Here is a 24,690-nt window from a genome sequence, read left to right as displayed (position 1 = left end):
AGTGGTCACCAGTCTTTTCGCAACTATCATCATTTCAAAACATGGCGACCACCGTGGAAGACGTTTGTCCATCGGTGGAAGATCTCACTCGAAAGGAAAATGCAGATCCTCTTCCATGCCCTACACAAGGATGTTCTAGAGTGTTTCACAATCGTGCCTGTCTCCGGATGCACCTAATCAAGACTCATGGAGTTGCTTCGAGCAGCGAAGAGAAGCAGCTTTATGTTCGCGGTCAGAGCAAGAATCGGGTTGAGAAACATTTTTACTGTCCAGTTAAACATTGTGTACGTGGACAAGGCACAAAAAGACATTTCCCGCGGATGTCACAGCTGAAACAGGTAACGTATCGATACTTCAGGAACAATCAAGAATCACAATCAACATAATTTGATACTTTCGTTGCTGATAAGCTTACAATAAACTATCCAGGAATTATTTAATTAATACTTGAAATGGGTGGGACATTCTTCTTTTTTTAATTTTTCATTCATTCTTTTCATCCTTTCCCCTTCACCGCCCCATCTATGGAGGGTAACATCTGGCAAAAGGCCTGTTGCAAATTTTTTTTAAAGGAGCCATCAAAATTTTGAACTCCTAGGATGCAAACTTCAAATGAGCCAATGTAAATAAACTAAGCTGTCAAATTTGCCCCTGATGGAGGGGGGGGGGGAGGGGTGCGGCGGGTAAGGGGAGTATGTATAAAAAATGGAATGTCCCAATGTCCTGTAGACATGTACTATTAGTCTACCCAAACTTATTTTTCCAAATAATAAATTATCAGGTTTTGCTCTTTTTCCAGCATTACATGACAGTTCACGCAGAGAAAAAGAATGTTTGTAGCAAATGTGGCAAAAGTTTTGGTTTGCCAGATACATGCCGCCGCCATGAGCTTAAATGTGGACAGTTGTTTATTTGTTCATGTGGATGTCCTTATACCACAGTGGAAGCACTCTTCACTCATGCACGAAGACAAATGCACAAACTGCCAGAATGTTACACAACAAAGAAAGAAAGGTAAGGAGTAGGTAGTGGTAATGAAACATAACTTTAGGGAACTTGGTGACGCCATTTGAATGATACATGTATCTTGAGTTTTCGCTCCTCTTCTACATCAGTCTACATCTACGTTACTGAGTTGAGTCAGCAGAAACTATATTTACAGTTATCACGTTAAGGCCCGGTCCAAACGCTGCTCCACTCATGTGCCGAACCAAACTTGATTAAGTTTAACTTAAGAGCAACTTTGGAGCGACGGCTGGTTCAGACGGCATACTTGCGTCGAACTTGATTTGGGAAGCCAGTGGTGACAATTTTTGACGAGAAAATATGCATTCTGAATTCAAGAACTCTGTCCAGATAAACAAGTTGTGACTGACATTATTTTTGCTGTTATAGTAATATTTAGGGAAGCAAATTCAAGCTCAAGGTTCAGTGTTTGTATTTAGACAGTTTTTCTCCCAGTTAATTCGACTTGTTAAAGGGAATCTCATAAGCTGGGCTCTTATCACGAAGAAAAAGCAAAAAATGAATTTGCGCTAAAGAAACTCGCTTATACAGTCCCATTTCTCATAAATCAAAGGCATATATTTTGTTGTCTTTATTTTTAGCGACAACTTTGGGCTTCATGTATGACTGGTCATGCCACTCAATTTTGAGCCAGTCACGAGTCCCGTTATATGAAAAATACATTACAGTAATTTATACATTAGGTTTGACACATGAGGAGAATGCAATATGAATCAGCTGCCGCTCCAATGCCGCATAGTGCGACAGACCCTGCCAAATTTAGTGTTGTTTACTGCACCAAACTTAACCTGTTAAACCAAACTGATTCAAATGTCACTCTTCTGCCATACTTAACTCATCAGTTTGGTTCGGCACATGAATGGAGCGGCGTTTGGAACGGGCCTAACTTATCTTAGGTGTCATTCTATTTGCACCTGGGTTTGTATCTCACGCATTTTTTTATGGCTTGCCTTTTGCAGCTTGGTAAGTCTACCAAGTGATCAACATAAACACAATTTTAAAGAAATGATGGATTTGTTTAATTTTTATTTTTTCAATAAATTATAATAGTTAAATGCGCATAAGAGTAGCAATTTTTCAATTATCTTTAAAAGGGGTCTCATTATAAAATACTTTATTTGTTGTTTTTGCTTCCAGTTCAAAACCGCCAGTACCTGCGAGTGCAGTGACCCTTGTTGTTGTTAAACCTGTTATCCCAGTTTTCCCATGCACTGAAAAGAACTCTGGAAAGAATGGTGGACAGTGCCCAAGTAGAACAAAACTCTGCCCAATCCTTCCTAAACCTGGTCTAGCCATTCCCTTGGAAGCTGGTGAAAGTTTGATCGACACTGCAAAGAAACAAGTGTTCAGCAAGTCTGTGGAAACACAAACACCCTTTGATGTTCACAGCATGCATACTCAAACACCCAGTCATTCAACAATCGCAGAGCAGGCATGCGATTCGTATACACAGACCCCTGCTCCAATTACCACGCGGCAGTTTCAGTTCAACAACGATGGACAAAGTCTTGGGATTGGTTTCAACAACCAAGCTTCAGTTGGAACCCAGGTGGCCATGTTGGCAAGCCATAGTGACTTTGGTGTGGGCACTGATGACAGCTTCCTGGCACAACTGGGTTGTTTTGCTGCTGGTAGTAGTAGTAGTACAAGACAGCCATTTGCGTTGCCGCAGGCCACCCCGGTTCAACACCTCCCTCCTATAAGTTCTTTTGTTACAGGCCAACAAAGGCCAGGCTTTGTGACCACAAATGAAAATTCAATGCAGACACTTGATATTGACCCATTGTGTTTAAATATCCAAACACAAACCAATCTTACAAGCACTGATTTGGCACTAAGTGACTTAAGACCCTTAAGCAGTGCGCAAACTCAGACGTGTGGCTTGGAACAGGTTCCCCTTGAGGACAACGAGACACAGACTTTGATTTCCTTGCTGGGCATTGATGCAAACAGCTCAATTGACTCTGGAACTCAGACGCACACCCTTCTGGATGATCTATTTGACACTCAAGATATTGAACTGACTGAGTCGCAGACTCAAACTTGGTTCACGGATTTCTCATCGATTACGTCACCTGGTCTGGATAATAGTGGAAATGAGTTTGTTTACAATGATGACCTGGTTGACATTCACACACAAACATCCATTGTGATGTCAGACTTCAGTGAGCTTGCTGATGACACTGAATTTGCCAGCTCGCAAACTCAAACATTACAGAGTGACTTTGTCTGCTCCAGTTTGTTGTCATCAAGTGTCCAGACAGACACCCACTGGGCACAGGTGACACAAACAGATGAACAGTTCAGAAATGGATCTGTAACTTCCACAAGTTCTCAAACACAGACTCGTCAAAGTATTCTTGATCAAACCTGCATTGTCTCCAGTGCAGAAACACAAACCTAGTTAATCTTGGCATCCACATGCTGTAACTTTGCAGTGTAGATTTACTGGTCAGGAATAATATTGCATTGAATAAAATGTAAATCATAATTCATTAAAATTGTTTTATGTTATCTTTATATAGATGTAATTATTGCTCCAGTGGAGCTCATTTTATGCCATCCAAGAGTTTGAATGGCATCTTCTCTTATTTCCCTGCTGCATCAAGGAGAATAAGATGTCTTCATACTTAATTACCAGACAAGCAATTACATGATGCAAACCAAAGTGACGAAAACAGAGCAGTTTTGAGTGAGTGTTGCAGAACCAAAACCAAAGAAATCATCCTAACCAATTACAAAGGACACAGACAATGCACTGAATTAATCTAAACTTGAAGTAAATACATGGAGCTGGTGTGTACGCGTGCAAGCAAGTCAAGATTTATTTAGTGTTAGTTCTGATCGGATGACAGAGTGGTTCAAGTTGGTTTAAGTCAATCACATAGGATAGTAATGTAAAACCACAGCAAATACAAATTACTTTTGACACTCAAGTGAAAGCCACTCTAAAAGAGCCTGGTGATCAAATCTCATCCATCAAAACCTTAGCATAATACTTTAGCCAGAGCCTCCAAGTGATGAAGCAATGCCTGCACTGCAGGCATCAAATTCCCCCTGCCCCTGATTTACATGTAGACTAGTGCTTGTTGAAGAGTTGCCTTGCAATACTTTAATTTGGAGTTGTGTTATGCCAGGAAATTTCTCACAATATGTCACTTTTGAAAACTGGCTTTTTGCGGTAAGTTTTCACTCTACACAACATTAATGGAGGAGGGTTACCAGTTACTTACTAGTAGAGAAAGTGGTGCATGGGCCAGGTGATGTTTAATATGCACTGAACTCCTCTGCATATGTCCATCAGTTGGGAAGAGAGTGTAACGAGAAATACAAGTTAAGAAATTCGTGAGTTATTAGTCATGGATCAGGGGTGGATCCAGGATATTTCTTAAGAAGGGTGCACCACTACGGAATGGCGTAACTGACTTGTGAGCTTAACGTATTTAAGAAAGCTGCATGTCATCTCAGTGGGGGGGGGGGGGGGGGAGGGGAAGTGCACCCCTGCACCCTCCCCCTAGATCCGCCTCTGTGGATCACTCCAGTTGACTGGTGATTAGCCTTAATAGCATTCAGTTAGCCCAAAAAGCAGTTTGGTTAGCCTCGATAGTGCTCCAGTTAGCCTCAGAAATGTTCCAGAGAGCCTAAACACCATGTTATCTTGAATAATGGTTGACCTGTTTACGGGTAGCTCTGACCAATGACGGTAATGGCAATAAGATATAGACTTACAGGACTCATTGGTCATTGGTTCATTTCATCATTGATAACTGGGATCCTATGGTATGGTATTAAAGGCTGTACATTTCACACCCTTTATAGAACACACATGGCTACAAAATAGTCGCATACATGCAGTGGATTTTATGTTCACCAAAAAAATCACCAATTGCAAATTATTTATCGAAGAGTAAGATTTTATTTCAGTGTATAAATAAAGAACTTTTCATCTGCATTTATTTACCAAAATGTACATGTACACTACCAAAAATATTCTGTTTTAACCAATTATTTTACAGTATCATCTAAACCAGAAAGTGCACTTTATAAATACATGTACATGTACATGTCTATTCACATTGATTTTGATCTTGTCACTATGCTCCCTAAACTGCATAATTTACAGTGCATTATGACCTTTTCTAGAGACCGAGAGTAATAAACTTATGCTAGCTGTAGCATTTCAAAGTTTCCCAGGGATACTGTGAGCCTGCTATTTTTACACTACATTCAAACCACTGAAGGTCAACTGAAACTTTCATCAGGGACAAAAATTCACTAACTACATGCACAAGACTTACTGATGGTCAATTGATACCAGGAGAAAAACTGAAGAATCTTCAAAAGGTTTACCTGCTTTCACTGAGGCATCTAGAAGATGCCGACCCTAATGACACAGTCATAAAAAGAACTACAGACTGTGTACCAACTGCAGAAGGCCAGTGGTATATTCTATAATCCCAATTATTTTAAATCCCAAATGTTATCATGATAAGAAATGATGATGGGAAAAGAGGCATAATCACAGGCTTTGGAAAAAGTTCTTGCTGAAATAGTACAGAAAATATGTAGCTTATTAATATTTTACTTTAGTATTAGGAAGGAAAATGAAAGCTTTAGTAACGGTGATACTTTCAAAGGGTAAAAATTCAGTGCACAACCTGAAGACCTCGTAGAGCATATAGTTAATTACTGGGCAGATGTTTGTGTTTTGGCTACAATGTACAAGTAGCTGTCATTAAGGATCTTGAAGAATAGCCATCAGGGGAATCAATGGATAGGTTGTTAATTCACACATGTCAGTTATCACAGAAGTTGGCTAAAGCACCAGCAGGTACTTCCAGTTTTGTCCCTGATACACTTGGCAACAGAGGCTCTGAAAAACTGATCCTCTTGTCCACTTTTCTGTCCAGTTCCTGAGTGAGTTTCTCCAGTGCATCATCTAGCTTTCCTCTATTGGGAACTAAATTTGCTGCCTCACTAAGAGTCAGTTTCTTTCCCTTCTTGTTGTGCCTTGGAAGAGAGAACGCCTTTGAAAACCCAGCAGATGGTCTTTCTGGAAATTTGCTTTGAGTCTGATTCAGGGTAGTTGAAGGATATGGGTACCCTATAGTGTTCCTTGTGATAGGAAGCCAGTCCAACTTACCCTCCCCTCCCGGACCAGTTTTTCGCTTCTGGTTCGCAGCTTTATTTTCCTTAAATTTTCTACACGGCTTTAAACATGAAGAACTGTCAGATTTTAATCTGGAATGTGCTGCTGAAGCTTTACTGGCCAAAATGCTTTCCTCTGCTGTCTGTCTCTGGGTCGGTGTTATCTTTTGTAGTGGTTTGAGCTCTGTTGAGCTGTTAGTACAAATCTCAAGTCTGCAGTCACGTTTGGATATATCACGAGTGCTAAACCTGCATAACTCGCAGAAAGAAATCATCGGGTTCTCTTTGATTGTGCATGTAGGCAAAGCGTGAATCACTTTGATCTTGTCTTCCGATCTGAACTGTGTGATAAGAGGGACGGATGAGTCGAAACTGTAGGGAAACCTACTGGCCTTCTCAGTCTTCTCAACGCGATACTCCGCTTTGAGATCCTGGTTTTCCAAGAGTCGACGATCGAATGACAAAGCGGGATCGCTGATTGCGATACCTCCATTGCTAGTTTCCTGAAATGTTATCATACCACCGTTTTCGAGAACAAAAGTTTGGTTCGGATACTTGTGGGTGGTGGCCATGTTTCGTAGCACTTGAAGTGGAGTTCTTTCCACATATTCCAACGTCCTAGGATCGATTATATATCTCCAGCAAGGGCTATCGTAGGACAACACATCAGCGTTTTGAAAATTTCGCATGTTAGTCTTTAGAGTCCTGTTTCCCGGCCAATTTCCAGCGGCCCTTACGTTGTTGATTTCAGTGACGCTGTTTACGTTCGAATTCGAATTTGTGATCATTCCAGCGAGACGCTTGACTTTCGCGTAATGGCTCTCCGAATCCGGGCTAACTCTCCAATATTTTTCCTTCGACGTCTTCTTTTTGGGGCCAGCTGAAGAGATATATCGAACGTTCGGCGCAGTGTGTTTCCAGCCGCAAGCGACTTCATCCCAGCCACTTGTGTTCACCACGCGATCGAAATCTTCCTCGATCTCCTGGCTCTCGCCGGACTCCAGTAACTTGTCGATTAGTTCTCTTTCGCCGCCGTCTGATGCGACGATGGGTTCATCAGCTGAATCCATAGCTATACTGTTTTGAAACGATCGAAAAATTCCCTTTGATTCCAACCGCGCAACGTGTTAATTATGGACCTCGCTGCACATTTCATCGCATCAATTTCCTTTGAGAACTGCTCCTTTGATTTTTCTCTTCGCTAATTTGCGTTGCTAGGCAACTGACACAAAGCGCGACTACAATTAGCACTAAATGAATTTGTAATTGCGATTTTAGACGACGTTTTCCAACTTTCGAATGAGCCACACGAATCCAAACAAACTGGCCTTCAAAAATCCTCCGAAATCTAATGTCGGTCGAGAAAATTGCAGTACAAAATTGGCATGGGCAGCCCTTTTCTTCATGAAGTTATTGATTGATCAGTTTATTCTTGGACGTTAATGGACAACAGTGGTCGCAATTATGTCGCTTTCAATGGAACGTATTTACATACTAAAGACATTAAGTGGCATCTGACGGAAAGAATGCAGCTTCTGTTTCCGTAATTCACTTTAATTGTCTTGTTTGTATGATTTCAGCTATATTTTTGGGCCTCGCTGCTTCACATCTCCTTCTAAATTAATTCCTTGTATTGGAACTCCGGATCTTAACACGTGTACACTTGAATCCCAAGACGCCAGTGAGACAAACATGAGAGGCTAACGAAGTGCAAAACTCGAAACAGGCGTTCCTTTAATAATCACAAACCTTCGCTAATCCATGTAATCCGGGATAAGAAGCTTCTCGGTTCCGCTCCAGTACTTTTACTGTTGTTATGACAACGTCTTGTTGTGTCTGAAAGGATTAAAAACGCGGAAGTGGAGACATTTTTCTGCTCAATTTTGACGATTTTTGCTTTCATCTGTTTACGAGTTTCCTGCCCAGGAAAAGGTTATAGGCTGGAAAATAAAACGAAAGCTTAGTACGCCATTTAGTGCCATTTTATAAACTGAGGGGAGAGGGGGAGGTGAGTCTGACCTTAACTTCCAGTTGACGTAAACGGGAAAAACTGAGTGAATATGTCGACGCCCCCTTATCCTAAATATTATTAAATAAACCGACATCATTTGAATAATACGTCGACCCAAGAAACAAAGTGTGCTGTGTTCGGTACACTGTTCTTTCAATAAGAAGATTTTTTAGTATTTTAGGACGGGTAAGGACCACGTGGGAAAAGTAGACCTTTGCAAGGGCTATTGGAATCCACAAAGAAAAATTGGGGTAGCTACGCTTTTTTTTTTTCGGGATAATTAACCTTGAATCTCAATAAAAATGCTGACATCAGCATTTTCTGAAAAAAGAAGGAGAGGATATTTTTTTCCCAGATTTCCTTCGAATTCGCCTTTACAAACCACTTTTTTTTGGCCATTACCCGTTCTCAATTTTGTTTGTTGCCCCTTTCCTTTCTTTTTTCTCGGCCCTTTTACTCTGGCTACCTTTTGCGTTGCATGTTCTTTCTGGCTGCGTGAAAAGTTTAGACTGTTCACAATCCCCTATTTTTCCGTGAGATCGTAGATGTCGATCGCTGAGTTCGATGGGCCGCCATCTTGGTCTCTTGATGCGAGCGAAACTGGGGAGAGTACAAAATGCCCGTGAGTAGTGGCGGTGGGGTTAACAGCGGTGCCCTCCACCACCCCTACCCACGGGCATTTTGTACTCTCTCCAGTTTCGCTCGCATCAAGACATCAAGACATCAAGATGGCGGCCCGTCGAGCTCAACGATCGACATCTACGATCTCACGGGAAAATAGGGGACTGTGAACAGTCTATGAAAAGTTGGATGTTAATTATTGGCGAAGCCAAGAAATGGACCTTGATCAATCATAGGCATAGTGGACCATTTTACCACCGTTTTTGCATCAAAACTGATAACGTTTTTTTGATTTGCGACGTCGGAATGTCGTCGATATCTAAACCTGACCATTGTAGGGAAAGGCCTAATCTAGTACTACCATCTGCTTATCAATAATATCTGGTGACATTTAAATTGATGACGTCACAAGTGGTACAAAGAGCACGACCATTAAGTGGCCATATATGACTACTTAGGCGTCAAAGGGTTCGTGTACTTTCAGGATATTTTCAGCCTAAAGTCGGGAGAAAAAATTGCAGCATTCTGTCCGGACATGAAAGACATGAATTCCTTCAAAAAAGAAAGAAGAAAGAAAGTTGTATTCCCTTCATGTCCTATCACAGGTCGTGCTCTCTATTTATATTTTGACGACTTTAATTTCATCCGTTCATCCGGCTGCCTACTGGTCACTGATTGTGTCTGAGTGTTCGAATCGCTCCCCAACAACGTACATCCCCGTCCACACCCCTCCCTCCCACTAAAGTGCCACCCTTTATGCTCTCACCCCAATTTTCGCCTGACCAGCGGGCGAGAAATTCTTCGCTCGTGTGGGGACGCTTGCTACGCAGGCTACACCCCGACGTCGACATTCTGAGAAATACGTGGTAACAGAGTGGTTAATCCTGTTCTTTGAGAACATATATATTTGGATATAATCTTGCTTTGGGTTTTACATAAAACACGAAGTGTTCTTAGTTGTGTGTTTCCTGCACCTGGTTTACACTTGTAAGATAAGCACAAGCGTACTTGTGTTGTGTTCATGCTATTGCTTATCTTAAGAGTGAGAACCAGGCTTTCGTCTGGTTTGGTACGAATTTTAGAATCCTCCATGTAAACACTATCGTTTTAGTCGCCTTCAGGAGCTTTCAGGGTACGGTCAATTCTCTGGTTATACCCCATCCCCTTCCCCCACCCCACCCTCCCCGACAAAATTTGGATCCATGCTACCAGACCAGCGTCTGGTGAAAGTATGAAGGACTGAGAATAGTATTTTTCCACAGATCCAATATTGGGGCAACAAGTACGAGCTGATACCGCCTCCAAAATTGTGTGGGTCTTGCTTTCCCCTTAGCACCCCTCTTGGGAGTAACGCAGGGCATGAATTCCCGGAAACCAAATCTTTTCTTAGAAATCTTTAATCGGGAAGATGCTTTGTTTCGCATGGGAAGCAGCACTGCTCATAAACCCTTCTTGAAGAAGCCGTTGAGTATTAAACACTGGCTTTGCAGTAAAAATGCTCAAGAAAGACCAATGTTGGCGCTGTGATACCATTTGTACAGCGCCCGCTCCCAAGATCTGCACTAGATGCGAAGTGGCTTACTACTGCAGTCGAAAGTGTCAAGATAGCGATATGTTTCGACACCAAGTGGATTGCCAAACAGCTGCGTTGAAGAGGACGTGTTCTGGGTGTGCTAAGGAAAGCACAGGATTAAAGAAGTGCGGTAGTTGCATGAAAGCATGGTATTGTGGTCCGGCATGTCTCAAGAAATCCTGGCCGACGCACAAAATATGCTGTCACGAGATAACAAAGAAGACAAGCGAACTGTCTGATGAGATGAAGAAATATTACGACTTCATAAAGTTGACTCCAGGCACGGCATTTGTTTATTACTGGGGTAATATTCCCGCCGTGGATCTGATAAATTTTCCCCTGAACGAAGGTTGTGAGTATTCCAAACCGTTCTCAGCCCTTGTTTGTGGCGTTGGTGATCCTCGAAATGTCGTGCTGTCCATCTCGCAACTTCCTGAAGCTTATCAAGAAGAGCTCACCTTTGTTTTGAACGACATCTGCGCTTGCACCCTCGCCAGGACGGTTCTTTTACTGTATCTGCTATTCAAAGGTTAGTTTGCAAAGACCAACTACCTCTCGTGTTAATTTGAAGCGGCCATGTTTCAACCATTTTCAGAAATTGTCTTCAAAGGGTGTCTGGAAAACCCGAATAGCGAATAGCGAATAGTCGCGAACAGTGAATAGCGAATAGTCCCGAATAGTGCGAATAGTCCCCAATAGTGCGAATAGTGGCGAACGGTCGCGAAAAGTGGCGAATAGTGACGAGTAGTCGTCAATAGTCGCCGCTTTAGATCTAATATCCAGCGTTAATTAATTATCCAAATAACAAACAGAATTTCAGTGAATTTATTACCTTTTCTTCTCCGGACTCAGGCTAGTAGGCTGTCCATCGCCGACATTATGAAAACAGAAAACACAAGGACAACCTAATAAAGACGTATTTACGCTTTTGCAGCGGTTAAAACAGAAGAAATTACGTTTAGAAACATTTTTTATCCTGGTAAGCGTCTGTGCTTTTTAGCGGGAAAATCCCATCCTAAGTTGCTACGAAGTTGACTGCGAGATGCTGGGTACCCTATTTGCTACTATTTTCCACTATTTGCCACTGTTTGCCGCTATTCGCCACTATTCGAGACTGTTCGCCACTATTCGCTCTATTCGTACTATTCGCTATTCGCTATTCGGGACTATTCGCTGTTCGCTATTCGCGATTATTCGCTATTCGCTATTCGGGTTTTCCAGACACCCGTCTTCAAATGAATTGGTTCTGCAATAATTAATTATTTAGGAATTCGCTGCGCCGAAGTCCATGTGATTTTTATAAGTGTAGGTAATCACATGATTTCGTGTGCAATTTGAAATAAAAAAGCACGGTTAAATTTTCAAAGATTAACAAAATTGCATGACTCCATAAGGCGTGTGAAATTTGTAGTCTTACAAGTTAATGCGGTTACCTTTTTTACGTACGACAATGTCTGAAAGTCTTCGGCACTCTTAGGTGATCTTCGGAAATGCCTGGAAGAGTTCGGGTGGCTGTGGAATTTTGCTCAAAAAATGTTGGGAGCGATATTCTTCAATCTTCGGAAGGGTACGAGCGATCTTCGGAAGTGCTTGGAAAACGTCTTTAGTTATCTTTAGTATCTTCGGAAGGCTTCGGGTGAACTTTGACCATCTTCGAATATCTCGGATTACCGTCGGTTGTCTTCGGGATATCTTCGGATATCTTTGTTGTTATTTGCACAGGTGTTACACTTGAACTGCTCTGCTCGTAGCCAATCAGAATGAAGTAATTTTGCAAGTGTATTATTAAAGAAAAAGTTAATTGATAAAAACTTCGTGTTTACGGGCACAATAATTTGACCATCACCTCGGCATCGGTCCCGCTCCCATCCCCTTAATTCTCTACTTATTTCCCACTTTTTCCTAGTTGAACGCAATATAGCAGAATCTATTTGTTAATTATTTCACTAAAATAATCCATTTTATTACTCAGTATTTTAAAGAGGAAATCAGTTTCTACAGAACAGCTTAGGAAAAAAATTTTTTTTTTTTACTGCTACCCTGATCCACTTTCTAAATCCCTTATTGTAAAAGGTGGGGAACAAGTCGCAAGTTCCGTGACGCAGATCTGGTATTCACTGCGACTCAGTGGAAAAGACCAGCAGCTTGTTATCCGCACACTTCAAGAACTGATCCAGGCATCTAACCTTGAAGAGCTGACAAGAGGCGCGATGAAGATGAACCAAGACCAGTTCCAAAAACTTGGAAAGGTGTGGCGTACTTGGCTTGATCTTAGTTCTCGCTCAGGAGACTGGATTACAGAGGCCCGACGCAGGCGCTTTGATAGTTATGATGCTAAGATCGGAATGAAGCTCTACTTAGAAGAAATCCCAAAGCAACATAAGAAATCCGCATCTGACTGGTTTGCAAACGGGATTCTGTTACCCAGAGAATCTAGAAGCGCGCTTCCTCATGAGAACTTTACCCTCACAGGTTCAGACTTCCAAATCAGTCGCAATATGGGTGCTTTCTCTTATATCCTTCAGTCAAGTGTTAATCCATTCACATGTTGGGACTACAAAGACGTCCAACAACTGAGTCAGTCTGCTTCAATTCTTAAGATGTACAGCGATTATGTGAGTCTCGTTCTTAAGAAATGCGCCTTAAACATGGCCACGGGACAGGTGACGTTCCAGTTCCTGTTGTGCAACTGCTTGGAGATGGTTCCGTTTCTTCCCCCAGATCGGAAGTACGACCGAGTGACCACATCCAACATTGCTGACTATGTGCCACTGGCCAATCTACTGGACATGTACAAGCCACTGCTAAACCCCAGTAACCCTTCCTCAGTCATTGTCACCGAGTTCCAGAATTGGATTCAATTTACAAATTTGATGGAAGAGGCAAAGATACGTGCTCACAACATGGTTCCCGGCGATAGCTTTCGCAGAAAAGTCTTTGAAGACACCAAAAATTGGGCAATTGCGAATTCTACCGCGAGGCAAGCTTTCGCGGAATACCACGACCACAGTGAAGAGTTTATCATGTTCCTCCGCGCTGCTTTGCTGATCTCTGAAGCGGCGCACGAGCGCAAGCACAAGCGCACGTGGAAATCAGTAGCTGAGTATAATGGGTTGATTGCACGCAACTTCCTTCGCTGCCAAAATCGAGTCTTTCCCGCCAAGTGGCTGCTGAATTGCCGTAGAGTCACCATGTTGAATGGATATGAGAGAGCTGTGGAATGGATTGTCAAATCACGCTAACGAGATATACGCGAACGATTCCGAAAAACAACAAACAATGATCATCATTTTCCTCGGACATACAGGACTTAAACTGCATTGAATATTAGACAGGACCTAAGTGTAAGATAAAAAAGCCCAGTACTTAAGTTCTTTCAGCACATTTTTTTTATTTTGTATCCACGCCGGTCCGTTTTTTGCCTTTTTATTGTTGGAGTATTTATAATATAGCGAGTGCTATTGTGTTAGTTGGCAAAGTTTTGAATATTGACAATTAACTTTTTAGGCCCCAGATACTGAAATAATGTGATAAAGGCGTCTCTGAGGAAATGATTTCGATAGAGGAGGGTGGTACGTTTCTATAGTCGCACAGAAATTTAAAAATAACGCCATTTACTTATGACCTGCGAAAAATTATTCTACCGCTATTGAGGGTTCTTTCATATTTTCCAAGGATGATAACAATATGTTCCCAGAGAATCAATAATGAATCGATATCTATAAATGGAACTCCTCAATCCAAACACTGTTATGCAAGTGAATGCGGTACCAATGGATTGTGAGTCCATATTAACTTTTTAATAGTTCGCTGACAACCTATACGGCCAATTCTTCCTCCTTTTTGACCTTACGTCAGGCCTCAAGTCTCCCAAGTGATACCCTTGCAGTAGTTGGATTATATTGCTTTCCTATACAAAAGCTATACGCATTTATGCCATGCACCCCAAAGGTAATGTGTTTTTCCTAGCTGTTTTGGTCTGAAATCAATAGGTTCTTTTTTTTCCATTTTGGTATAAACTTAAACAGACCTAAGTTGTTAAACAATTATGGCAATTTTTTTGCGGTTTAAGGAGATTTTCCGTGACTTATCAAGATACGATTGGGGTATTCCTAAGGCTAGTTTATTCGGCTGTACGGTGTACTTAGCTTAGCGTATGTAGCCCTCTTTCACTGGGTTTTTTATATTCAAACACAAACAATTAGCAACCAAAAAATAACATTGGATACTAAAAGCACTTAATGATTAACGTGCATGGAATGGAGTGGAGTTGAGAGGAGTGTCGGGTTATCACATGAGGCCGAGTAAAATTAGAGATTATTATTACATGTGCTTTCGGAAGTTGCAGAAAATTTCCGAGTCGCGCAGTAGGGGTCAATAAACTTTAATACGTACAAATCAGCTCTTTAGGCAAAATCAAGCCTGTTTTTAATGTTTTGAAGACGGGAGATGATCGATACTGGACAGAGCCATTCGTATTTTTTTTTTCGGTCAGTTTTCTACTTTTCCACTTCATGAAAACATTATCCTAGTGTTTTTAGCTTTTGCTTAGTGCTTGCATTGCGCCCATTTGTTACTTGTTACTTCTTTAATCAGTTCATCAATTTTTTCGATAAGAGATCAGTGTTAGATCAGCTCCATGGAAATAAAACGACCAACCCCCACCCCCCCCCCCCCCACCCCACAAATAACGGAATTTATGAAATGGCATGTAATTTACAAACAAAGCACTGCAGCTCTGTCTGAAGCAACAAGAAAGAAAAGCTATACAAAGAGAAACCATCCCTTTCTCAATTTTTCTGCATTTTATTTAAAACCAACAAACGTAAGAAATTTACAGAGCACATCAGAGTATCAAAGAAACAGCTCGTTATATAATCAATGTCCCATTATAAGCGTTTATGCAGGAATGGATGTTTTGTTTCGGGAGTTAAGCCTGGGGTTTAGGAACTTCTTCAAAAAGATCCGGGACACTGAATTCCAGCCTGTTTTGGCGTCATAATGTCCACTGTATCCGGCACAATTTCCGACCCAGAATCCCACGCGCACCTTGCCTTTGTCGATGTTGTTGCAGTGGCCCTCAATATGGCGGACACGATGGGGATTCAGATTAGCACCTCCTCTCCACAAGTAGACAATACCATCAATTGGAAGGGGGCCTGAACATTCAGCACCGTTGAAAGTGAAATACCAGCGTAAGCAGCAGTCGTCACAGTTGTAGACTCTAAACTCACCCGTCCAGTAAACATGGAGGGAAGTGTCAGAGAAGTTCTTGGTGAACAAACATTCCTAAACAGAATGGAAAGACAATAGAAATGAAAGGAATAAATAACTGATCATGTAACAACAACAATCGAAAAATTATTTATGGGTAGGGTAATAGGAAGTGAAATCACTTAACACGACCTCAACCACCACGAAAATGCAATTGAAACACAGAGGAAGAATGTGATTGTGTTCTTATTGCCAGTGTATTGCTATTTCGTTTAATTTCCACATAAATCCTTCTGTTTTGCAATATGATTAGCTATCACAAAGAAATGGCTGAGAAAGCAGCTGTTTGTTATGATCTGTTATAAAAAAACAAAGTTTTTTTGTATTCTACAAAAATCAATCACCTTGATCAGACCGTTATCTTTTCCATGCACACTCTTTCCAGTTCCTATAAGACATCATACCAGGAGTTCCATTGGTTCCACTTGTTCCACTCTCTCCACGCTGCCCTTTTTGGCCTGGAGGGCCCTGGACTCCAGTTTCTCCTTTGGTGCCATTCTTTCCATTGATACCAGGAGTTCCTGGAGGTCCCCTGGGTCCAGTCTTTCCTGGGCTGCCCTTGTCACCTTTGGCTCCGTCCCGGCCATCACGGCCATCACGGCCATCACGACCTGGTGCCCAGGAATCCCAGGCTTGCCGTGCATACCAGGAATACCACGAGAACAGAAAGGAGGTTGCTGTATTGGAATGAAAAAAACGTTATTCAATTCAATCAATCAATATATTTAACGTGGTCGGTACGCTTAGCTAAAAAGCTAGTTTACAGGTACGCCACGAAAAAATTAAAAAAAAAAAAAAAAACAGAAAAAAGAAATTATAAGAGCCTTATGAAGGTATATAAATTTATGAGTTATTCAGGATATTTTAAAATGTTTGATCAACCATGTCTTTATATGCGTTTTAACGGCTGCGCAAATTGAACGGTATCATGGATATCTAATGCCAATGCAAGAAATCATACGAAATCTGTTGGTACGTATTTCAGTTAATTTTTTATTAGTCACAAAAAATTATTTCCACTCATCGGGGCTTAAATTTTAGGCTTTTTCTAGCTTTTAATATTTATGCTACTTAATTTTTGTTTGTATTAGAATCAGGTCCTTCAATTTACCGTTGGTTTGTTCGCAATATTTTACAACTGTTAAAACGAAGAAATGAAACACTGTCGTAATCAAGAAGAGCCCTGAATGTTTGCGCGGTTCAACTGGTTTAGTCAAAGCTATAAATAGGGCAGCTTGGACGCATCTGTAATGCCCAAAGTTAAATCAATATTTGCAAAGAAATCTCAGTTACTCTTATCAGAGATTAACATTTATCACATAACGCAATAACTCACCATTTTGTGCGAAGGTTGAGTGGTTTTGTTATTTGCGGCAGCACAGTACATCAGCAAAAACATCGCAGACAGGGACAACACGGATATCACAGAGACTTTGTGTGAAATGAAGGCCATTTTTTACTTAGTTCTTTACGATGTCGGTACGGGAAAACATTAACAAAGACCAGATCAGTGCACATTTAAGTGGGGCTGACACTGAGAGGAAAATCCTACAAAAGAGACGTTATTCTCCGTGTTAAGAAATTATAGCGGAATTTTCCGACGTTAAAACGTTTTCTTTCTTTTTACAAATTTGAAATGAAACTTTGGTCGATCGGTGATTTTTTAGTTTAGTAACGGGAATATTCAAATTCTCTGAAAGCTATACTTCAAGTCGTCTGCTAGCTTCTGCTAAAATCGGATTTGTGTTTTTTCTATCAGTGGAAATGCTGCGAAAATTGATTGAATATCTTATCTCTCACTTAGGACAAATTTCCTCTCATCGACGAATTTTGAAACGATAGTGCTAGTTTTGAAAGGAACAGTACGCATTTTTTTCCTCATGTAGGTGCTTTTTGTACTTGGGCAAACAATAACGCAGGTGGATGTTTTCCAATTTTTAGAGCGAACTCACGACATAAGTTTTAAATTTGAGAAATCCCGGCCAAGTAGAGAAATGTATAAAGCCATATATAAACTATAGAGAAGGTATTATACTTGCGACCTATTTCTATTTGAATTTTAGAGTTTCGACAAAACTTCCCTAATTTGCAAAGAGACGTGAATTTTTTTGGTGGCATTACAATATTGATAAACTATTTAATTTAGTCGGCAGGAGCAGGGAATCGAAATTACAGGAAAATACCATATATCTAAGCTCGAAGGATTACTTTTCTGTTCCAAGCACCTGTTGAACAAGTCGCTGTAACGCAATGATAAGTAAGTTACGTGTGGAGTTGAGATTTTAGCTTTTGTGTCGACTTTGGTTCGTGTTCGGACCAGTTTACTGTTGACCATGAGTCGAGCTGTTTCAATAGTGCAGTACATCACTAATAATGTTGATGACAGTTGTTTTTTTTGCTTTTATCCAAGAAGAAAAATACGATTTTAACTTCCTGTTACGTTGCATCAAACAAATATCACGTTTTCTCTCAGACTTAAGATTGTGCGGAGTTTTTGTCGAATGGACCTTGCAGTGTTTTCTAAACAGTGACAGTGAGAGCGATATGATAACTTTTTACCCTTAGCGATTCGTCGATCACGAATCTTCTTCTTGAAGACCAAAAGAAGAGCAATGACCAGTTTTGTGTTTCTGAACGCTTTGAGTTAAGACCTCTTTGGTTATGTTACTGACAATCTTGACCTGTTTGTCAAAAAGAAAAATAGTCTCACGCAAACATTTTCTGCACACTACTGTTCTTTATTTATATTACACAACTGTTTGTGAAAGCGAATCTTTTCGCGAATAACTACGAATATTTCAATGGTAAGGACTCTATGTTAACCCAGAGAACGTTTTTATTTCTGGAATTGCCGTTTCTATAAATTATTTGTAGTGCATGTTTCGTAAATTAAATAACCGAAACGATGTATCTCTCAAATAAACATCAAACATCAAAATTTTGATGAAATTTTGTACTTGACCTGGGGTCCAATAAAAAGTTATCGGATGGGTGAGTTGGACGCAAATCAAAGCTGTTTTACCATCTTTCTCGTTCTTTTGCCTGAAGTTTAAATGTGCTCACCACAATAATGAATCTTTGAGACAGTGCATGAAAGTGTTTCATATGCTGATAATTATCAACAACATTGTTCGCCTATAGTAATATCCGTAGCTGTTTCTTTACAGTAGTTCCTCTCTTTCCTGTAACCGCTGAATGTGCATTGCTAATTCCAATAGTCACACACTCAACACATTCCTCTCATTAGTTTTTTACGCGTCTTTTATCATCTTGATTAAAAAAGTAAAATTTGGTAGACTCATTCGCACAGTGAGTGCGTGTTAATACGTAACATTGACCTGACAATGTGTCATAATATGGCATTAATATTCTTTTTTTTTTTCTTTTTTGAAATTCTTAACAATTTGCTTGGAAGGAAACCACGATTTGCTCTGATGTGCATCACTGATAAGTTAAACCGGCCATGGCTGGGCAAAATTAGATAGAGTTAATCGCTGGTCAGTTAGTCAATTAACGTAAGGGGTTTCTTGCTCAGTACTATTCAAAGGCAACTGACAATAGTATTATTTTTTGATTTAGGCTTCAAACAATTAACGTAGAGATGAAATTATTCGCTTGTGTTGATGTAATGTCGTCGGCTGTGTATATCTTTTGCCGTTTGTGCTTGTCAGAAACAGACTCTTCCCTTGAAATAAAAAAGACTATTCGCAAAAGTGACACCTAATAAATTGAAAGGTATCTTTCTACTAAATGTACGTAGAACTGAGAGACTTCTTTGTTTCTTGTATTTTTTTTTTTAGAATTCGTGGTAACGATGTAAACGCGAGTTCTGTTGAATAGCGCATTTGACTAATCCGTGCATTCTCTGACAAAAGCAATTATAATTTAAAGCTAACACTTTGTCGGCAACCATCTTTTAATATCTCTGTGTATACTTTTGATGGGTTGAAGAATCTTGTCTAGCTCATATCTGAGAATATAAAGCGGCCACATTAGCCAGTAGTCAAGGACTTTAGCATCTGTCTTTTGCATCAATGAATTATCATTCGTACATTTAAAGCCTCTAAATTAATATAACAAATTGACCAAATTTTACAAACGAGTTCCACTAGTTTTGCAAAACAGCATTTCCACTGCAATGTAATTAATGCTTCCAGTCAGAGTCTCGCAAAAATTCTATAGCCAAGAGAATGGAAAGCGAGTCATCTTGTATGTACGTACATTTTTTTTTTTTTTTTTTTTTTAAATCTGAGATAGCCGGTGGCAAAGTCAAAGGTCCCTAAACCGAATAATCGATGGCCAAACAAAGCCCTTGTGCCCCAGTTTAAATTTGGAGCCCTGACAAATCTGTTTTCCTTTAGTACGTAAAACTTTTGGATTTCTAGTTATTTATTGACAGCTTGGGGTGTGAAGGTGTGGTCATGGAAAGACGCGTCTTCCTAGTCTCCGAAGTTAATTTCGTTTTATTGCTTCTTTTGGCTCTGAATATTGAAATTTCTACCTACAAGTCGGACCTAAAGGTGAATTCAATCGAAAGTAATCGGTGTTTCATCGAAACTCCTATCAAATGGAGTCGAAATTCGCCGACATCAACCACGAGGAAATGCAAATGGCTTAAGAGTCGCCCACTCTACTATCACAACTCTACCGCATCATTCAATGTTACTGCCTAAGCGATACTAATTTGTGGGGACGTTCATCCGCATCCTGGACCCGCGTTGGATACGTCTTCGAGCAACCTAAAACCAAAAAGCGGATTTACTGCCAAATGCCCAAAGTGCTCAAAGCCAGCTCAGCGAAACCATAAACATCTTCAGTGCGATAAGTGTTATGATTTGATTCATGTTCGCTGTGTAAACAGCAACGCCAGTTTCCATAAAACCATCAAAGTTAACCAGCCTGGCATTTGGACATGTAGTACTTGTACATTATCTGAGCTTCCCTTCTTTAAAGTAAAAGATCTAGTCGCTCTGGACACGACAGATGATGCTGCGAGTGATTTGCATTGGAATTCCGACCGCCACTTCGATGCTCTCATTGCGAGACAAAAGCAACTTTCTTTTATGCACATCAACACGCAGTGTATGACATCAACATTCGACGAGCTACTCCTCGTCATTCAAAGATATGGTTTTGACGTGGTCATGCTTAGCGAAACATGGCTCAAAGACAACCCACAACTACTTAGCCATGTAACTATTCCTGGCTATGCTAATGAGTTTAGGAACAGAGATAAAATCAAAGGTGGAGGCGTTGGTGCATACATTAAAGAAAGTGTAAGGTACAAAAGGCGTAAGGATATTGAATCAAGATACCCTGAATTAGAACACTTGTGGCTTGAAATTCAAGGACGCAATAAACATAGTCACTTATTAATGGGAACCATATACAGATCCACAAGAATACTAGATACCCAACAGTGGATGTCCCAAATGGAGAGCATGTTGGCGGATCTGTCAACTTCGTGGGACGGTTTATTGCTTGTTACTGGGGATTTAAATATTGACGTGCTGAAGCCAAATGCGCCGTTGACAAAACAGTATACAGATTTATTGAACACGTTTAACCTAACACAGCACGTGCAAAAGCCAACAAGAGTTACACCTCACAGTGAGACCTTGATTGATCACATAATCTCAAATGATCCTAAGCGTGTTACACATGTTGATGTTCTTCCATGCTCAAATGTGAGCGACCATGATGCACCTTACGCGTGCCTCAACATTCGTGCTGAGCGCTTTGTTCCAAGGTTTAAAATGATTCGAAAAGAGCGTGGGTTCAAGGAAGAAGAGTTCATTCGCGACTTTACATCCCTTCCATTTAGTGTCATTCAGGCAACAGATGATCCTGAAGAAAAGCTAGAGATGTTTACTACACTCATCTCTGACTGTATTGAGCGACACGCTCCACTGACACGCACAAAGGTCACACGGCCACCAGCTCCCTGGTTACATGATGAGGAAATGTAGGTCTTCAAAATCAGAGAAATGTACTAAGACACAAGGCACACTCGTTAAAAACACCCGATGCCTGGCAAGCTTTTCGCGACGTCCGTAATCGTCTGAAAACAACGATCAAAGAGGCGAAACGATCGTTCATCAATACGGCATTATCATCAACGAAACCGAAAGAGGTCTGGCGTATCATACACCGTATTTTGAACCCATGTCCACAGCCTTTACGTCTGGATGTCAATGAGCTTAACAAGCATTTTGCAGAAGTTGCCCAACGCACCACCGGAAATGCAGGTGTTGACGCAAAAGAAGACCTACTGAACTTTGTTGATAGCTTGCAGCCATGCCTGATGGGGGAAAGATCATTCACTTTGCGCCACGTTAAATATGAAGAGGTCCTCAAGGAAATCAAATTAATTCGTTCCGATACATCGACAGGACCTGACCAAATACCAGCTAAGTTCCTAAAGCCTGTAGCCGACCTGATTGCAGGACCTTTGACAGACGTGATAAATTCCTGTATTGCCACATCAACATTTCCCGACGCTTGGAAAGTTGCGAGGATAACCCCAATCCCTAAGACCAGTGGCTCTACCTTCAGTGTATCAGACATGAGACCGATATCAATACTTCCGGTCCTTTCAAAAGTTTTTGAAAGACTCGTACACCACCAAGTCATCGATTACATTGATTCTCACTGCCTGTTAAAAGAGAATATCTCAGGCTTCAGGAAAAGACACTCAACGACTACTGTTCTATTAGGGATCAGAGATGACATTATTCGCGCCATGAAGCGAGGAGAAGTTACCCTCATGGTACTAGCCGATTTCTCTAAGGCGTTTGTTACCATCAAGTACAAGACTGTTCTTGAAAAGCTCAGCCTGTTGGGCTTTTCCAAGGAATATCTTAAATGGACGATCCAATATCTTACAGGAAGGAAACACTTTGTGCAAGTCGACGACAAAACGTCAGAGCTTTGTAGGGTGAGTTTCGGCGTACCTCAAGGTTCTATCATGGGGCCACTCATTTTCAATCTCTACGTGGCTGACCTTCAGTCATATGTACGCGGAGTTAAATGTCATCAATATGCTGATGATACCACATTGTACACACAGTGCAAACCAGCAGATCTTCAATCAACTCTAACTGAACTTTCTGCAAGTATAGGCAAATTGGAAGCGTGGTCACGTGAAGCAAACTTAGTCATTAATCCTTCCAAGACTAAGCTGATGTTATTATCTACTCCGCAGTTATCAAAGGTCCATCATTTAAACACTGAAAAGTTCGACATCACAATCAACAGCATCCCCTTGGAACGAGTGACCACCACTAAATTATTGGGGTCTCACATCCATGAGCATCTGAACTGGGAAGGAAATGTCAGACAAGTAGCAGCGTCCTGCTATGCTACTCTAACAACCCTAAGGAAGTTAAAGAACATCCTGCCTTTCCATATCAAAAAGAATTTGGCACAGGCACTGGTTCTAAGCAAGCTATATTATAATGACATAGTATACCACTCACTCCCAGATTATTTAATGAAACGTCTCCGGAGAGTACAAAAGGCTACAGCTAGTTTTGTGCTTGGTAGATTTGTGTCATCCGAAGACATCCTTACGAAACTCAAATGGCTTCCCGTAAAGGAACAACGTGAATGGAACCTACTTAAGGCAACTCACAAAGCCCTTCACAACCCATATTGGCCAAGTTATCTGAAACTTAATGTATTTCAACACGAAAGATGCTTAAGATCTAGTAACAGCATTCAGTTAGAGAGATCTTTAATTAATAATACTCTACAGGACCAGACTGCAAGTTTATTTAACACGTTGCCCAGCAACGTGAGGTGCTGCCAAGACTATATTAAATTTTGTAAAGACACCAAAAACATTATTTTTAAGAGAGCTTTAGAACACCTGGCATAATTTTAATTATTTATTTATTCATTTATTTATTTTAGCATATCTTAAAACACAATTTTATCTCGTTTACATATAGATATAAATTCTTAGATATCTTTTAATCTTTTTACAATTGTAAATTTAGTTAGCATCGGGCAGGCGAAGAGCCACCCTGTGGATATACTGCCCGAAATGCCATTATTATTATTATTATTATTATTATTATTATTATTATTTATTTATTTATTTATTTATTTACTTGACTCTGTTACTTCGGCCTGAATAGTAACTCGCTAAAACTGAGTAATTAATTGAATTGAATATTCTAAATGACGCGGGTGAAAATCACATTAGTAGGCAAATGTTTGGAGTAAATAACGTAAAATAAAATCCTTCTTTTATACGACATTTACTAGACTGAAAATATAAACTTGCGATAATAGCGAAGCGAAAAGAAAAAAAACTATAAGTTTGGAATATAAATTAACATGACATGAGACGAATAAATATTTATAAACGTAACCGGAGGAAATGTCTTTTCGTAGCTATCCAACAGTTCACTAAAACTAACTTTTAGCTACCATCTCTCCCTCGCCAAAATCCTGTTTCATCATTTTCTACTTCTTTAACTCTGAAAGCGTAACAATTTATTGTTTTTGAATTAATAAAGCCATTGGTATCCTGGCACTTCAAGAGTAACCGCTCTCTTCTACTTTTAAGAATTTGAATTAAAATTTAAATTAAATCAGTTCAGTTTTTTCTACACTTAAATGGCGTAAGGCGATTTTTGCAACAGATGCGATTTGTATAATTCTCTCAAAGGTGGCAATTAGGTGCAGTCTTGTAAGTCATCTTAGTAAAATAAATTGGAAGCTAAGTTGCGCGGTTTTGTTACATAGACAAGGCTCGGAATTTCATGTTCCAGAGAAATGTCGTTGCTTCATATTTATGAATTGTGTAAGACTATTCGGCTACGATAACCGTGTAATGCCGACAGAAAGTTCATGATTGGTTTGTCAAAAATGTGCGCTATCAAGGCACGCTATGTGAAAGAAAAGTGTGCTGCGAACTGGCGTTAACTGACTCTTTAACTGGAGTAAAATCACACACCTTATTTGTAAGCTTGGGTTTCTCGCCGAAAGTTGTAATCGATTTGCTTAACGCGAAAGAGGAGAAAGGAAT

General features: G+C 40.4%; 3 protein-coding genes and 1 pseudogene across 4 annotated transcripts; 2 read left to right on the top strand and 2 right to left on the bottom strand.

Moving 5' to 3' along the window:
* The first annotated feature begins 40 nt into the window (after window positions 1-40).
* Window positions 41-3,505, top strand: LOC145466462 (uncharacterized). Its single transcript, XM_081450183.1, has 3 exons — window positions 41-338; window positions 800-1,014; window positions 2,164-3,505. The coding sequence occupies exons 1-3, from the start codon at window positions 42-44 to the stop codon at window positions 3,428-3,430; spliced, it is 1,779 nt and encodes a 592-aa protein (XP_081306309.1). The 5' UTR covers window position 41; the 3' UTR covers window positions 3,431-3,505.
* A 1,488-nt stretch (window positions 3,506-4,993) lies between these two features.
* Window positions 4,994-7,347, bottom strand: LOC145466456 (uncharacterized). Its single transcript, XM_081450178.1, has one exon. The coding sequence runs from the start codon at window positions 7,242-7,244 to the stop codon at window positions 5,823-5,825; it is 1,422 nt and encodes a 473-aa protein (XP_081306304.1). The 5' UTR covers window positions 7,245-7,347; the 3' UTR covers window positions 4,994-5,822.
* A 2,892-nt stretch (window positions 7,348-10,239) lies between these two features.
* On the top strand, window positions 10,240-13,636 carry LOC145466450 (uncharacterized). Its single transcript, XM_081450169.1, has 2 exons — window positions 10,240-10,908; window positions 12,453-13,636. Exons 1-2 carry the CDS (start codon window positions 10,302-10,304, stop codon window positions 13,619-13,621), a joined length of 1,776 nt encoding a protein of 591 aa, XP_081306295.1. The 5' UTR covers window positions 10,240-10,301; the 3' UTR covers window positions 13,622-13,636.
* A 1,643-nt stretch (window positions 13,637-15,279) lies between these two features.
* LOC145466516 (collagen triple helix repeat-containing protein 1-like) lies at window positions 15,280-24,690 on the bottom strand (annotated as a pseudogene). The gene is made up of 3 exons (XR_014041911.1): window positions 24,080-24,690; window positions 15,998-16,330; window positions 15,280-15,668 (listed from the first exon to the last, which is right to left on the bottom strand). The product of XR_014041911.1 is annotated as a collagen triple helix repeat-containing protein 1-like (transcript).

The sequence above is a fragment of the Orbicella franksi genome, chromosome 13 (genome assembly GCF_964199315.1).
Source record: "Orbicella franksi chromosome 13, jaOrbFran1.1, whole genome shotgun sequence".
NCBI lineage: Eukaryota > Metazoa > Cnidaria > Anthozoa > Scleractinia > Merulinidae > Orbicella > Orbicella franksi.
The sequence above is the reverse complement of the archived record's forward strand: the minus strand, read 5'-3'. Positions and strand labels throughout refer to the sequence as shown.